General features: G+C 34.4%; 2 protein-coding genes across 2 annotated transcripts; one reads left to right on the top strand and one right to left on the bottom strand.

Annotated features, from left to right (window-relative positions):
* Window positions 1-4873: 4873 nt before the first annotated feature.
* LOC113727158 (N-terminal acetyltransferase A complex catalytic subunit NAA10-like) lies at window positions 4874-7450 on the top strand. Its single transcript, XM_027251168.2, has 2 exons — window positions 4874-5330; window positions 6975-7450. Exons 1-2 carry the CDS (start codon window positions 5031-5033, stop codon window positions 7260-7262), a joined length of 588 nt encoding a protein of 195 aa, XP_027106969.1. The 5' UTR covers window positions 4874-5030; the 3' UTR covers window positions 7263-7450.
* Window positions 7451-14946: 7496 nt separating this feature from the next.
* Window positions 14947-15390, bottom strand: LOC113724235 (protein FAR1-RELATED SEQUENCE 5-like). Its single transcript, XM_027247157.1, has one exon. It carries the CDS (start codon window positions 15388-15390, stop codon window positions 14947-14949), a length of 444 nt encoding a protein of 147 aa, XP_027102958.1.
* Window positions 15391-15859: the final 469 nt, after the last annotated feature.

The following is a 15859-nucleotide window of genomic DNA, read 5'->3' as shown; positions in this document are numbered from 1 at the left end:
TTGATATCTTTTAAACCTTCACCCATAAATATGCAATTACAAACTCAAAACAAAAATTTTCGTTGAAATGGAATTTCTATTGGGAAGGATGAAAGAGAGCAGAAAGAGAAAAAGAAATAAAAGAAAGAAAAACAATTTCATCTTATGATATTTTCTTGAGAATAAAATGACAAACTAGAAAGGAAAGAGGAAAATCCAAAATTAAAAGAATTGAAAGGCTAAAAAATTGTATTTTAGGAAAGTAATTTGAATATTATTTTAATCATTTAAGGAGAAGATAGATCTCTGCAATTCCTCTTTTTTAATTTCAATCATTAAGGTGAAGATTTTTGTGGAAAAAAGGAAGAATTAAATATAGAAGAAAGAGAAAAATAAATAAAAGAAAGGAAAACAAGATAAACGAAAAGTTAAAATAATGCAAGGGCAATTTTGTCCTAAAGGGAATTAAGTGAACAAAATTAAAGGTTAAGAGATAAATTGAAAAATAAGATATTCTTTAAGGGAATAAAACGTGATTAACCCTTTTTTTTATATATAACATGCTTCATATTATCTTCGTTTACTACATCCTTCAAAAATCGGAATACATGAAGGGATCTTCAATGCGGCTCATTTCTTTCTTAATTCTTGCAATTCTTGCTTCTGGGATCCTACTATCAAATGAGGTGATTAGAGTAGAGGGAAAACCTCCTCTTCCAAGATGTGAGGTTAATGATGACTGTTTACCAGTATGTGGGACATGCAAATTCTGTCTCTGCTGCAATACTTGGTGCGTTTGGGCAGATGTCAAATGGGAAGCTCTCAAAGGATAGTCTTGATCGAGTGAACGGAGATGTCGATTGATTTCCTAGTTTTGGAGTCCTTTGACACTTTTTAAATTAGTCATGTGTATGTTGCGTAGGACGTGGAGTTTGTTCTTCAATATTATGTTTCTGCTATCCAAGTACTCATCATTTCTACTAAATTTTTTTTTTTACATAAACTTTCTATTTGCATATATTCATTATTTAGAAGCGCAGAAGGCTGAGGGGGACAGTAAAGTGTCGTCCCTCTTGGTGTTTTGCCGGTTCTTTGGTGATTTTGTGCGACCTTAGGGATAATTTTGGCAGGAGATTTCCCTTGCTGCCTACTTCTTTCTTTTGTTTTTTCTCCTTTCTCGTTTAGTGTTTCACCCTTGTGCTGCATGTGGCTTTTTAATGCCCCCAAGCCACAGTTTATTTCGATTTTTCCATGATCTAAGCGTAAATAAAAAGAAAAAAAAATGCATGATGAGCCATAATTTGTTCCTGTTTTGCCATGCCCTGAGCCTAATAAATTTAAAAAAAAAAAAAGACATGGTGCCTAGTTTTGGACTGATACTCTCTTTTTTACCCATTAGGAAAATATAAATTTAGATTAACATTTTAGTATGAATTCTGCTCCAAATTTCGTCAGCATTCCTTACCAAAAAAAAATCTGCTCCAAATTTTGTCTACACTCCTGACCAAATAATAATAATAATAATAATAATAATAATAAAGGGTCTCTTGAGTGGCCACTTATATAACAATTTTTGCCCAAATGAAAAAAAAAAAAGACTATCAAAGAGGGATCAATGGATTACTTTGTATTGATGTTAATAAATGAAGAGTGTAATAAAAGCTTCAAAATTTGTTCCAAATTTATAAATTTTATTCCACATATTTTTTTATTTATATTAAAAGAAAAAAACAAAGGATCTCCTGATTAGACAGTTATTCAATACTTTCTAGACAAATCTACTATGATTGTTTCTGTATATTCTTTGTTTATTACTTAGGCCTTATTTGATAACCCAATTTGACACTTAAACTTAACGAATTCAAATTTTAACATGTTCAGACATGTTTGTTAACTAAAAATTGAACATTTGAAAGAATTAAGTGACACTGAATTCCCCAAAAATAAGTAATAAGTTATTCACTTATCACTGAATATGACATACACTCGAATGTATTTGATTTAATACTTAACAATTCAATAATTTAATGGATTTAGATTTCAGTTTTCAAACTTCAGTTTTATCAAATGCACCCTTAATTTTAATAGTATAATAATAGTGATATCTTCTCTGTTGGATATGGTGAACTCCAATTGAATAAACATGACGTGATTAAAAAATCATTCATAGATTACTCCAAATTTCTCTAAATTTCAAAAATTTTCCTTTTTCCTTTGAATTTAGTTAAGCAATTTAGTGCTAATTATGCTCCAAATACCTCTCAATTCCTCAAATTTAGTGCTATTATTTGAGAGGTATTTAGCACTAAATTGTAACTTTAGTACGAAAAGTTGAATTGTGAGAAGAAATAAAATTTAGTACGAAAAGATAAACGATATAATCAATCAATTCACACAAAGTTACAATAAAATTGTGTCAAATTGAAGGTCGTTGAAAATGCAGAAAAGCAGAGCAACACATAAAGCTAACCAACCTTATTCCAGAATCCCCACTGAGAGTTCTTTCTTGCTGTTGTTCCAAACCTATAAGATTATAACCAACCCAGACTAATTGGGGTTCGGCGACGAGAAAAATGCTATCTTGTAGCTAGGCAACGTGATAAGAGTCGCTAATTGCAGGTACTAAGAACACATCGACAAAATTAAGGAAGGAACTGAAAAATTGGAATGGTGAAATCTAACCCCACGCTGAACCACCAGAAGTAGCTGGGGATTGAAGAGCATTCTGAACTGATTAGTATGAAACCAGGTAGAATTATCCCAATCCTGGAATGCAAACAGGGAGAAATTGATAATTAACCGTTTAGGCGTTAACATACCAACGGTTCGGCAATTGAATTGGGTGTAATTAATGACGAAATAATAGGTATTTCAGAGTTAAGCTCGAATGGAAGAGAAAATAATGAGGCAAATCATTGTAGCCAAAGGCGAAAAGGGAAAACTTAACTCCTGAAACTGAAAGGGGATAAACTAACCAACGTTTGTGGCTTATAAATGCAAATTATAAATGATAGAGAAATGGGTTCCTACCATTGATAGAGAAATCGTTGGCACATTTCCTAAATCAGATTGTCATTCAAACGTTTTAGACAAAGCAACATCTCAAACGGTTATCTGCGGCTGAAAAGGGGAATTATTGGTAGTTAAAGGATATTCCGGTAATTACACCAACACACAAACATATATGGGTTGTACAAAATGCAAAAACAGTTGCACACTAATTACACATTCCATCAATACCCAGATGGCTCATCAATGACAACTTTAAATATATTAAATGGGGTCATTTCAGTAAACATACCTAAATACATGCTTCCTTAACTTGTACCTAAAGCTTTTAAACTAATACACAATATTTCACATTCCCAGAATGCCCTCACTTATGCGGTTGAAATTCAACCTATTCTTTGACCAAAACTCAATCTTATATAGTATAAGGATTTAATGCGTATATATGGGTCTGAGTAGGGTTTGATATGAATTTGGATTTGGATATGAATCATAGAAAACCAAATCCTATCCAAATCCATAACTCTTTTACAGGGTTTGGGTCTGAGTTTAAGAAATTAAATCCAAATCCCACGCAAATACACTGGGTCTAGATTAGATTTGGATAAGATCTGATCCATTGATATGTCTAGTTAAATGTTTTGGATAAATTGTAATGTTAGATCAAGTATGGAATTTCGAAGAACCTTAAAAAGGCTGCTCGCTTAATTGCTATATGACATAAATTGAGATACTTGTTGATCTCGCTTGGTATTAATTAAGAATATGTTTTTAAGTATATATTGTCAGATCCCTCTCCCTGTCTTTGGTTCTTAAATCTAATAATTCCCCTGCTAAAAAAGTGGGTCAAGTATTAACTGTAAGATTGTTTCAAAGGGGCACAAAATCTTACTAAGAAAGAATTCTTTGTTAAGCAATAGTTAATCAAAGTTTCAAAGAAATGGCTTCTTGGAAAATCTATATCGATATGTATTTTCGAGGGTTTTCAGCCTAAACTTCCCACTGATCCTCCAACTTCACATGTTTTTTTTTCTTGGAATTTTGAATTATAAGGTAGGCATTAGAATGTGCACATTATAAAGAATTAGAATGTTTCCCAAATTTAAAAAGAAAGAAATAAATACACTCATACTTAGGGGTGCAATCAAGTCAAGCCGCTCGCGAGTAGCTTGCGAGCGAATTGGTCAAAAACTTGGCTCGAGCTCGAGTTCGAGTTACTCGTTACATTTAATGAGTCGATTTCGAACTCCAAAAATAAATACTCAAGTGCTCGACGAGCTTAATCGAGTTTTCATATTATATTTATATTATATATTTTGAGAAAATATTTATAAGTTTAGTTCAAAACTCGAACTCGAGTAGATCGGACTTGATATTTACTCGAGCTCGAATTTAATTTTATTTTATCGAGACGAGCTCGAATCCAAATTTATATACTTGTTCGAGCTCGAGGTCGAACTCAAGTAACACAGATTGTGATCGAGTTCAAGATCGAGTATGGGGCTACTCGAGCTCGACTCGGCTAGATAGCATCCCTACTTATACTCACATAAAGCAAATATGAGACTTTTGTTTATATATATTCTAAAAAAAATGAAGTACATTTAATGTAGTCAACCATCTTTTCCTCTCCCCTAAAATGAAAAGAAAGAAAATCGTGGTATAGGATAAAACAAAAAAATAATAATAATAGTGAGATGGAAAGGGGTGCAAATTTTTACAAAATAATCACCAAAATGAGCACCTTTTATTTTCTTTAGAGGGCCGAACTAATCGGCAAACAAAACATGACTGACCCAGCCCAACTGAAAATTGTCCAGTCAAAGCCCATTCTACGAAAAACCCAACCCGAAGTTTTAGGCTTTCTAGCCACCTTCCAACGTCCAAAGCAGCACTCTCTATTTCCTATAGCGACTTGGTTCTGCTCATCCCCTCTTCCACCCCCTTGTATTCATTGATTCCAAGAAAATTGTTGAAGCCAGAAACCCTTTTCAAAATCCCATCGAAATCCAATCAAAATCCATCATCGAAGGGAATTAACAATGGTTTGTATTCGCAAGGCAACAGTGGATGACCTATTGGCAATGCAAGCCTGCAATCTCTTCTGTTTACCAGAGAATTACCAGATGAAATACTACTTCTACCACATACTTTCTTGGCCACAGCTCCTCTATGTCGCTGAAGATTATAATGGGAAAATTGTGGGATATGTGTTGGCTAAGATGGAGGAGGAAAGCTCTGAGTGCCATGGCCATATCACTTCTCTTGCTGTTCTGAGGACTCATAGGAAACTTGGTTTAGCTACGAAATTAATGACTGCTGCCCAGAATGCCATGGAGCAAGTGGGTTTTCTTTCTTTTGTTCTATGTTATTTTTTGCTTTTGGTTTTTTCCCCTTAAAATTTAAGCTGGATGCATTGATTAAATCTGATATGGGTCGTGCTCATTGTGTCATTTTTTCCCCTAGAGTACATGCTTATGCAAGGAAGTTTGAGTTTAGGTATGGAATCGTCGTTGACTTCGGATGATTTTCGTTTATGCTGTCTGTTCAGAATATTAACTAGATTTTCATATTTGGAGGATTGGAGACCGAGTCTATCAAGATTCCAAGAGTTATGAATATTTGAACATGTAGTTTGTCATGGTCATGAGTCCTACAACTGAACTTTAGGGCAAGTTGGATTTTGGGAAATCTGATTTGAGCTGAAAGATTCGTCCTTTGTGTATCCATTTACAGCCTTATGCAAGAAAGTTTGTCTTTTTATGGATTCATGTTAAATTATGTTGGCTTTTGTTCTCTTTGTGGAGTCTGATAGTATTGCGTGAAGAAAAATCTATTCTCCTTTTGACTCTATATTTCAATAATCTGATTTTGCCAGACCAATGACAACTGTGTTATGTGTCATAAGCTTGTAAAATTGCCCGTAGTACTTTCTTATGAGAAATATGGGAAATATACAGTCGTTTCTTGAGAAACTTTGTGGTGTTGGGAGTCCATTGTCTACTTTAGGTTTTGGAATTATGTAGCTCACAAATTTAATGTGGTTTGTTGCCTTTCTTAAGTTTTATTGAATCCATATGGTTGGGGAATAATTTGAAACAGTAGAATTCTTTTGGTTCGTGATGTTGCTTTTATGCATTTCAAGGAAATGAGGTTTTGTGTGGTTTATGTATATCTAAGTATGTTTAATAAAATTCCTTGACTGTTATGTTAGATGAATGTGTTTGGTTCTTTTTGGTAGTAGAATATCAACTAAGGTTTCCATCTTTGGAGGATTGGAGAAAGAGTCATCAAGGATTCCAATGATTCTGAACAGTACTTGAATATGTACTTATCATGGTCCTGAGTGCTAGAACTCAACTCTAGGGGAATTTGATTTTGGGAAATCTGATTTAAGATGAAAGATTCGTCCGTTTTGTTCCCATTTACACCAGTATGCAAGAAAGTTTTAGCCTTTTTGTGGACTCTTGTTATATTATGTTGACTCGTGTTCAAGTTGTGGAGTCTGATAGTAAACAAATTCTGTTTTGATTGAACCTTCCAATCGTCTAATATTGCTGAACCAGGGACAAATTGGTTATGGGTTAGAAAGCTATAAAGTTGTCTGTAGCACTTGGTTTCTAATGAGAAAATATAAAATCCTTAGGTGTTGGGATTATTAGCACTCTATTAATCCTTATCTGCTTGGGTGCTGATTATTAGCACCCTTTTGGAGTTGATTATCTGCTTATGTGTTGGGATTATTAGCACCCTATTAATGCGGTATTTTGCTCTTTTAAGTTTGAATGAGTCAGTATAATTGGTGAATGGGGATTGAAATAGTATACCTCTTATTTTGGGTCTGTGACGATACTTTGATGCATTTCAAGGAATGAGTTAAAATATACTCAATCATGTTTAGTGAAAATGCTTGACTGTTATTTTAAAATATTTTTCTTTGTTTCTTTTTTGGTATCCAAGTTTGTTCTTGTTTTGCTTTGGAACAGGTGTATGGAGCAGAATATGTGTCGCTGCATGTGAGAAAAAGTAATAGGGCTGCATTTAATTTGTACACGGAGACATTGGGCTACAAAATTCATGATGTGGAGGCCAAGTACTATGCGGATGGGGAGGATGCTTATGATATGAGGAAGCAGTTGAAGGGTAAAAAACATCAGCACCATCACCACCACCACCACCACCATCACCATCATCATCACCATGGTGGTGGCTGTTGCTCCGGAGAAGCTAAGGTCGAAGGAAAAGCAGGTGAACCGGAAGCAAAGGCAGAGTGATGATCTCATCGAGAATATTGCTGAGTTTCTTGTAGGATGGTATTCTTGGTAATACTCAAAGCAAATGTAATCGTAATATTAGTAGCTTTTACTTCTTAAAAGTGTGTCATAACATAGTCAAATTTGTGGTTCTCAAACTATGTGCTTGTAATGAAATTGGTTACCTGATGGTGATTAGTTTTTCTGAAGCTGATCTATTGATCTCTTAAACCATAAATTAGCTACAGGCATGCTACACATTTAGTATGAAATCCAGGGGATACTTTATTAATCATAGTTGGCTTTTGGTTGCATGTATTACATGATTGTCCAAGCATTAAAACTTTTAACAGCCTATTGAGCTGTTGTTTCATGGTTTTATACGTGTAACATTTAATGGCAGCTGGAGAGAAGAACTTGGAAGGTCCAATTATGAGATTTGGCTTCTTAGATGATGAAAATAGTCAGCAGGAATACAGATCCTGTGTAAACCTTCATCAGATGAACTTATTCTCAATAAGAGTTGAATATTCCTTTCTCAGATTTTCCTTGTCTGTGGGTGAAGAATGTGCGCATATTATCTGTTTTTATCTCCAGTGCAATTTAGTGTACGCACCTGAACATTGTTGGCCATGCTAGATCAAATGGTAGAGGGTTGATATGGTAATTAATTTTTCAGTAGTCTTGGATTGACTAATCCATAAATCATATGTTGTATACTTGCCTACTGTAGCTGAGAAGTGTAACTTTTGAAATTCTTCTACTGATAATTGGTAGGACTGTGAGTTAGGTGGCAGAGTTAGTCCTCTAATTGGTTCAATTTAAAGGAGCCTTTGTTTCAACATTTGGTTTTTGCTGAAGATTTCCATAGACAGATGCAGACATAATTTGTTAGCAGGTATCTTGCATTTTCTTTGCACAATAATTGAAAAAAAGATTCATTTAGTTATCTTTGAAGTGGCTTGGGTTGATAGTATGTCTTCAAGGTTACCTGAACTGAGCGCTGATACTCCACAATGTCCCTTCACACTTTCTCTTAGTTGTTGGTAGTTGTTGAGTTAGTGAAAAGGAGTATGATAGAATTGCCAAGCATATTTTCCAGATGCTTCATTCAAGGGAGTTAAATATGAGTGCAGATTTATGTGGAATATGATTCTTTTATCTTTTCCAAATTTAGCATATTTGGTACCTGGATTTTTTTGTGTTCAATGACGTGCTGAAGTTTGTTAATGTGACAGTTTATTATAGGCTGAAATTTTTTCCTTGATCAATGTCATGATATTGGTAAAATGATTGTGCATGGGTCATGGATCAATGAATAGTTTGATCTATCAATCAAGTATACTCACCTTCTAAATCTGGAATTATTTGGGATTTGAATTTATTTGTGGTACATGAGAGTTTTACAGACCAGCAAGTCATATAGCATGAAAAGTTTAATATAAGGGATCATTAGATGGTAATCTCTTATCGTGTGGCTTTTGCTGATTTCTGTGGAGACATGCCACCGTGAAATGAAGAGGTGGTGTTTTGTGTTTGTAGGCACTATCGAGTTCAAAAGGAAAGATTTTTCTTAAGATTTATTTCAAATATATTTTTAGCCATTTCGGATTATTAGTATAGTTTCAACTTAAAGAGTCATCTCTCCAATTGCGACCTCATTTTCTTGAACTGTTGATTGAGTTTGAATTCTGCATCTTCCTTTTCGTAGTTTTTGGTGTATCACTAGACTTTTGTATTAACCTTCAGTTTTAGTAGTGATGAAAGATTATTGGTTTCCAGTATAAGATAAATGATCATTTGTATGCATCTTTTCTGTACCTTCAGTTTTAGTAGTGATGAAAGATTATTGGTTTCCAGTATAAGATAAATGATCATTTGTATGCATCTTTTCTGTACTTGCACAAAAGTAACAGAAGTTTGGTTCAATGGATATATGTCGTGTCTCTATATGGACAATTTTATACTCCTATGCATGCTCGCGTATGCTGTGCTTTGAGATGACGTTTGACATGGGTAACTTGTGTATATTGTGTTAGTTTTTCGAGAACCCTTTGGGGAAAAAAAAGTTATATCGAGAAAATTAATGAGGCAGGCAGCATGAACCCGTGGCTTAAAACTGCTGTTTTTTTTTTTCCCTTTCTTTCTTTTCCGGAGAAACCCAATGGCTGGTGATGGAATCAGAATTGGCAATAATTAAAGTAGTCCAGCTTAGGTTTAGGTTTAGGTTTAATCTTTACTGTAAATACAGTCTACTACTTGTTGGAAGGTCTTTGGGAACATGGGTTTTTCTTAGCCAAATTATGAGACTGAATTGTTGGCTCAGGTATATTGTTGTCGTGTCTCCTAGACAATTTCCCACATTCAGGACTTTTTTGGCTCATCTGATTGAGGGAGAATGCAGGCCATTGACATCTTGTTTTGCTTGTTGGCGTCTTTAGCCTGTATTATTGCTTCTGATCTGTTTAACAAGCATAATTTAAAGCTCCATGGAATACCTATGTAGCCTATCTAACTCAATAAATTTATGGCATTGTTGAGCCTGAACTTTCTCCATTAGACTGGAATCTGTAGACAGCGAAGGGGACACCAAACATGGCTCATGACCCAATCATTTCTTGGACCAAGAATGAGTTTTACATTTGTGAACGAGTTGAGATTAGGGTCAAGAATATGATTTTTTTTTTTTAATGTGAATTGAGTTTAAACATGCTAAATTCCAACTCATAAAACTCAATTGATAGGCCTAGTTGCAACCTACCAATCTCCACCATCACTTTCACCCTAAATTTTCTTCCATCAATCCACCCCACTAATTTTATATCTAAACTCTCCACCTACAAGCCAACGCCCACCTCCATGCACCTAAATGCCACACCATATCTAATGTAATTGCTTCCGATTTTAGTTACTCTCCACAATTTGCCTCATGAACCCACCACTCTAATTAGATTTTTTTTTCAGCTTTTTATCAAGCTTGGACTTTATTTTTTTTAAGAAATTCATTCCTGTCTTTTCTTAATCCATGTAGTGCATAATTTATCATATTTTGAATTGTGTATGATCCACATTGGGTATCTAAATTAATAAGTTTGGTTGGTTTTGCCTATTGGGATTTCTTAGGAAAGAGGGCCCTATTAAAAATTTTGATTTTTGGACTGAATGATGCATTTTCATCAACTAGGATGGGTGCACGTGCCTTGCACGATTTTCTATACTTTGTTAACTATTATCTATCAACATTGCTAGTGTGCAGCGGAAACTTGTGAGATGGACACAATTAAATTTCTAACTCGCAAGTCCATGGAAAATCTGTAGTAAAAATTTAATGGGTTTGGTAGGCACTAGTTAAGAGGCTTTAGGTGTTAGCTTTTCTTTTATTTATTTATTTATTTATTTGCATAAGTGTTGTTAATTTGGAAAAATGTTTAGATGTAGTATCTGTAATAAATGCGAGTGCTTGCATCTGTGTAATAAATATAGTAAATTTGATATAAATTAAGCATACTAACAAGGTTCCCACTCCAACACCCTATAAAAAATCCGAGCAAGTATCAAATAGCCAATATGAGGCCATAACTTATAAGCCAAGCAAACATGGAAGCAAGAGTTTGGATTATTATTTTGGCATGAGTTTTTGGATGTGGGGCACAAACGGTCATCAGATGGATATGGGGCAGGAGCGGTCGTCAGGCCGACCGCTCCTGAACGGTCTCCTCACTAGACTCAAATGTGAGGCGAGAAATATTCCACGTCAGGAAGCTTTTAGTTGAGGAGAAACGGAACAAACAAAAAGAAAAAGAGTTGACGGACCGTTTCATGAAGCGCTGGTCCATTACCGCCCAAATGAATCCTCAAAACGAAAAATTAAGTCACACTCCCTCCAAAATAATTGCCCATATTCATTAATGCAAAATTCTACAAAACAGAGCAAGAAAGAAAAGCAAAAGGAAAACAACATTGCAGCATTATACAAGGAATAGCAAGAAGTAGTAGAAATAGAGTGGCTGCGAAGGAAAATCACGGCGAGGAGAAGCAATAAGTAGTGGCAGAAGGAGAGAGTTTAGGATTGGCACTCAAATATCAAAAGACTTGAGAAGGTGAACGGGAATTGTGGAGTACAAGGTTGGGAGATCCGAAGAAGAGATAAAGCAGAAGAAACACAGGTAAGAAAACATCAATGGTATCAGATAAATCGTGGATCAATTTGACTTGTAGTTATCTTTTGCTATATACATCGTTGTGAACAAATGGGCTGATTATACTTGTTGTAGTTTTGGTTGAAGTAATTGTTTAATACAGTGGAAAATAGCTAATGCACTGGAACCTTCGGTTGCACATAATAGATATTATAATAACCAACACGGGGAAAGAAAGGTATTGAAAATTTTGCACACCAAGTGCTTGCAAAATTGCGTGCATGGGTTAGGGATTGTTATGGTTATTGTGCATGAAATTGGTGTAGGTTTTATTACATAACAGTGGCTGAGTGGAGATTAAATAAGATATGGATTTCTAAGATGGTACATACTGTTGAGGGAGACATACAAAGTGAAGTGATTGGGAGTGCAACCACCTTTCGAAGGCAAATGTCACAACCTGTCGAAGAAAGTCAATCTATAGTGCAACCATCTTGATTGGGAGTGCATCGATGTCACAGCTGCATGACCCAGAAACACCATATAGATTGCGGTCATATGGTCGAAAAAGGAAAGGTTGGTACTGTTGTATTATTCATAATGTTGTAATTCAAGTAACATGACTGTAAAAGGTAGACACATACGTTAACTGTGTTTATACCATAATAATGATACCTATATAGAAAATAATTTCATTTCTTAGTCATGATAAAAAACTTGTAGGAAGGGATGTCATAACACACCAATTTGTTTGTTGCATAAAGTACAAACTAGACAAACTTCATTTAAATCGATAATAATCACATGTGATTTCATTTAAAACTGTTTGAATAATAACAGTTACAGTGTGTATGAAGATAGTTACAATTTAGTGCTCGTTTTTTTACAGTGTGTTTGAAGAGTGTTACAAAATAATTATTGGAAAGTTACAGTGTTTGAAAATTAATACAAAACTGTTTAAAGACTGTTAGTTGCAGTGTGTTTGAAATTATGTTACAAAATAGTTATTGAAAAGTTACACTATATTTGAAGAGTGTTACAAAACTATTTGAAGACTGTTAGTTATAGTGTGCTTGAAGAGTATTACAAAATAGTTATTGGAAAGTTACGATGTGTTTGAAGAGTGTTATAAAATAGTTATTGTAGTGTTACAGTGTTTGAAAATTAATACAAAACTATTATTATAACTGTTAGTTACAGTGTGTTTAAAGAGTGTTACAAAATAGTTATTGGTAAGTTACTGTATATTTGAAGATGATTACAAAATAGTTAATGGAATGTTAAAGTGTGTTCGAAAATTAATACAGTGGTATTTGAAAACTGTTAGTTACAATGTGTTTGAAAACTATTACAAATTGATTTACAATTTGTTACACAACGATAGATATGAAATCATATGAAATGCATGTTCTTCGCTTTTTAGGAGGCCTTGACATTGAGATAAAGTAAATCTACACGTGCAACAAATAAGAGCACCGTTCTGCGATCAGCCGAGTACATTCTACCAACACATGTGATAGTAAGCCTGTATGATACAAATGTAGCTGCATATGAGATTGTAACATCGGAGCCTTGTAACATAATCACCTTGCTACTTCCAAATATTATGTCTATTAAGTTTAACGAGATTGTATGGTTACCTTAATACATGAACTTCATATTTCATAGTGGAACAACAACAACTCACTATGATGGTCAACACCAAAGTGCATATCTAGTTACAATTCGTGCGTTCTTACTTACAGCTTTGTTCGTTCTTAGTTACAACAATGAAAATTAATTAAGTGTTTGAGACAACCCTAACTGCAAATTACTAGAGCATTTAATAAAATGTCTAAGAAATTTAATGTGTCGGGGGAGAGGGAAGGGAATTATTATTTGTGCTAAGAGCAATTGCACAAACAAGAGAAGAGGAAAGGTTCATCGGACGTTAACTAATTATAGTATCACTCATTGTAACATCGTGGAATATCATTAGTTGTAAAATTACTAGTTGTAATATCACTAGTTTTAACTAGAGAAGACAAAAAGCTGCCGATTGCTAATTCATTAGTTGTAATGAATTGTAACATACACCTAACTCGTTGTAACTCAATCTGTACATCTCGTTATGATTATTTGTTGTATTTTAAATATTAGTTACTCCACTTTCAAATTAGTTGTTCCAACGAAGTATCATGTTCTTTTGCGAAACGGTTACTTGGCATGTGGTCGTGTGGAACCAATCCGAGACGCCAATTATAACTTCATTTCCGTACTAAAGGAGTAATACCCATTGAAGTGCCTGTAATACTATCTGTAATATTCATCGTTAATACAATTGTAAACCACATGTCTAAGTTTTAACATAGACGAACATAACAAAGTGCTTGTACAAGCACTCAATTGTTTGGAACAATCAATTATTTTGTATTCATAAAAATTATAGATATATATCATTCATCAACCTGCAACTGAGAGGAGTTGACGTCAACAGTTAGTCGCAATCCCTGGGTGTTATTTCTTTCTTATTATGCGTAACGATGGCAAATCAGCCAATACAGTTAATGAAACATACGGTTAATGATATACGCTGTCAAAGTATCCAATTAACAAAACACCATAAATATGTGGGGTAATGATAAAAGCTTGTCACCTGGGGTGATGGTGAAAATACATGATATGCATCATTATCGTAGTATTCTAAAATTGTTGCACGCTCCGCATACATTGTATAATATAACTATTCAACTGTCAACAACTCATTAGCAATGCCTATATTGCTCAGTTACAAAGCTAAATTGGACTAGACATTATAACAAAAATGATATTTCAGATCATTAAGATATCTCTGACGGAGTTATGGTTAGAAAATATAAAAAATTTGGGGTGCATCCATTTTATAGGGATACTTCCATGAGACTCCTGATTAGCCAATCTGTGGACTTTTGAATAATACAAAATAATATGTCAATAAAGCATTATATGTTAACTACAAAATATGCATGCTTCGACAGCGTTCGGGTGCCCACCATTACAATTAAAGAAAAAATAGCTCTACGATACGAAAAAAGAATCAAATTTTATCTACTAAATGTATATATACCGTTGAACTTTCCTTGATTTCGGGAGCAACAACGTTTGGAGGGTCATTCACTGACTGGGTCATTGAATGCTTCTACGAGTTTTGTATGGACCAAATAATTGTATAAAACAGACAAAAAGGGTATATCAGGAGGGATGTCAGCTGTAACAAAATCATCACACAATGTAACATCATCATAACTAATTGTGCTGTAAGAAACATCTAATAAAAGTTAAAGTCATGCCCATTTTATACTAACCGAAACTGAGTCAGTTGATGAACGGTATCCCATAAACATATGTTCATAAAATGAAATCGATGTCGGCTCCGATTCTGAAACCTGTATTATTGACACGACAATAATGTTATTTTATAGTGAATGGTACTTATGGATTAATTAACTGTATAACGATAACATTGTTGTAGCATAAATATTTACCATCCCGTATATATCCCACATTACTCATCCAAAATCTGTCTCCTTTCCCATAAGCTCATGGCTCTATTTCAATGAAAATCCAGCATCCTTGCTTATTTCAGGTTGGAATTCTTGAACCTCACTCACTTTTCTTTGTGATGGCATCATGTGCGAACATTGAGTAATGTGCAACTCATGGTTATGTTCTAAGACAAGGTCATGCACACGGTACTTCATTGTCCCTCTAAGTAACACGATAATCATTTTAGCTCCACACCCCGTTTTCGTCGGCGCTCGTGTCCTCTTTGGCATCGCATCACCTTCGTATTTGCGCTTCACACCTTTCTTGCAGCAACTATATCTACTAGACGTGATCACACCATCTTTGTCTTTATTCAGATAGTCTTTGCGTACACTAAAACTCATTTTAAAGGCATATTTGTTGTAAAACTTGTACGCTTCCTCTTCACTGTTGAATTCCATTCCTAACTCAGGGATCTTATCTTCTGTCAATTTGCTGCAATCCATTACTTCTGCTTCTATCAATTATGCATCAAACACCATAATTTGCAACATTTCATGAATTGTATATACATAAACGACAAGATGAATGTATATTACCATTCAAAATGTGTTATGAATCACATATTACTCATATACCAAATCCTATTATTATGCTTATCAATACGATTAATGAATCACATCACCTTACTTTTACTCTTAAGACAACGGCATTATCTATGTACTAATAGAACTCTATGTACACTAAGTTATACGGATTGTAATGTATTGGTCACATGATGTAAGTCTATTTTAACTGTATGTACATCCACTCTGCTGATTATATTTAGGTTCTACATTCTTTAGTTCACTGGACCTTATGTCATTCATTAATGACAACTGCCTAAGCCAACTGGGCATTTTCTACTATTTCTACGTTTTAAGGACCAAACAAGTATTTTCTACTCATTGTAATATATTTCTTACATCATATAAT

This window comes from Coffea arabica, chromosome 2c (assembly GCF_036785885.1).
Source record: "Coffea arabica cultivar ET-39 chromosome 2c, Coffea Arabica ET-39 HiFi, whole genome shotgun sequence".
Lineage (NCBI taxonomy): Eukaryota > Viridiplantae > Streptophyta > Magnoliopsida > Gentianales > Rubiaceae > Coffea > Coffea arabica.
Note: the sequence above shows the minus strand (reverse complement) of the source record. Positions and strands in the feature narration are given on the sequence as shown.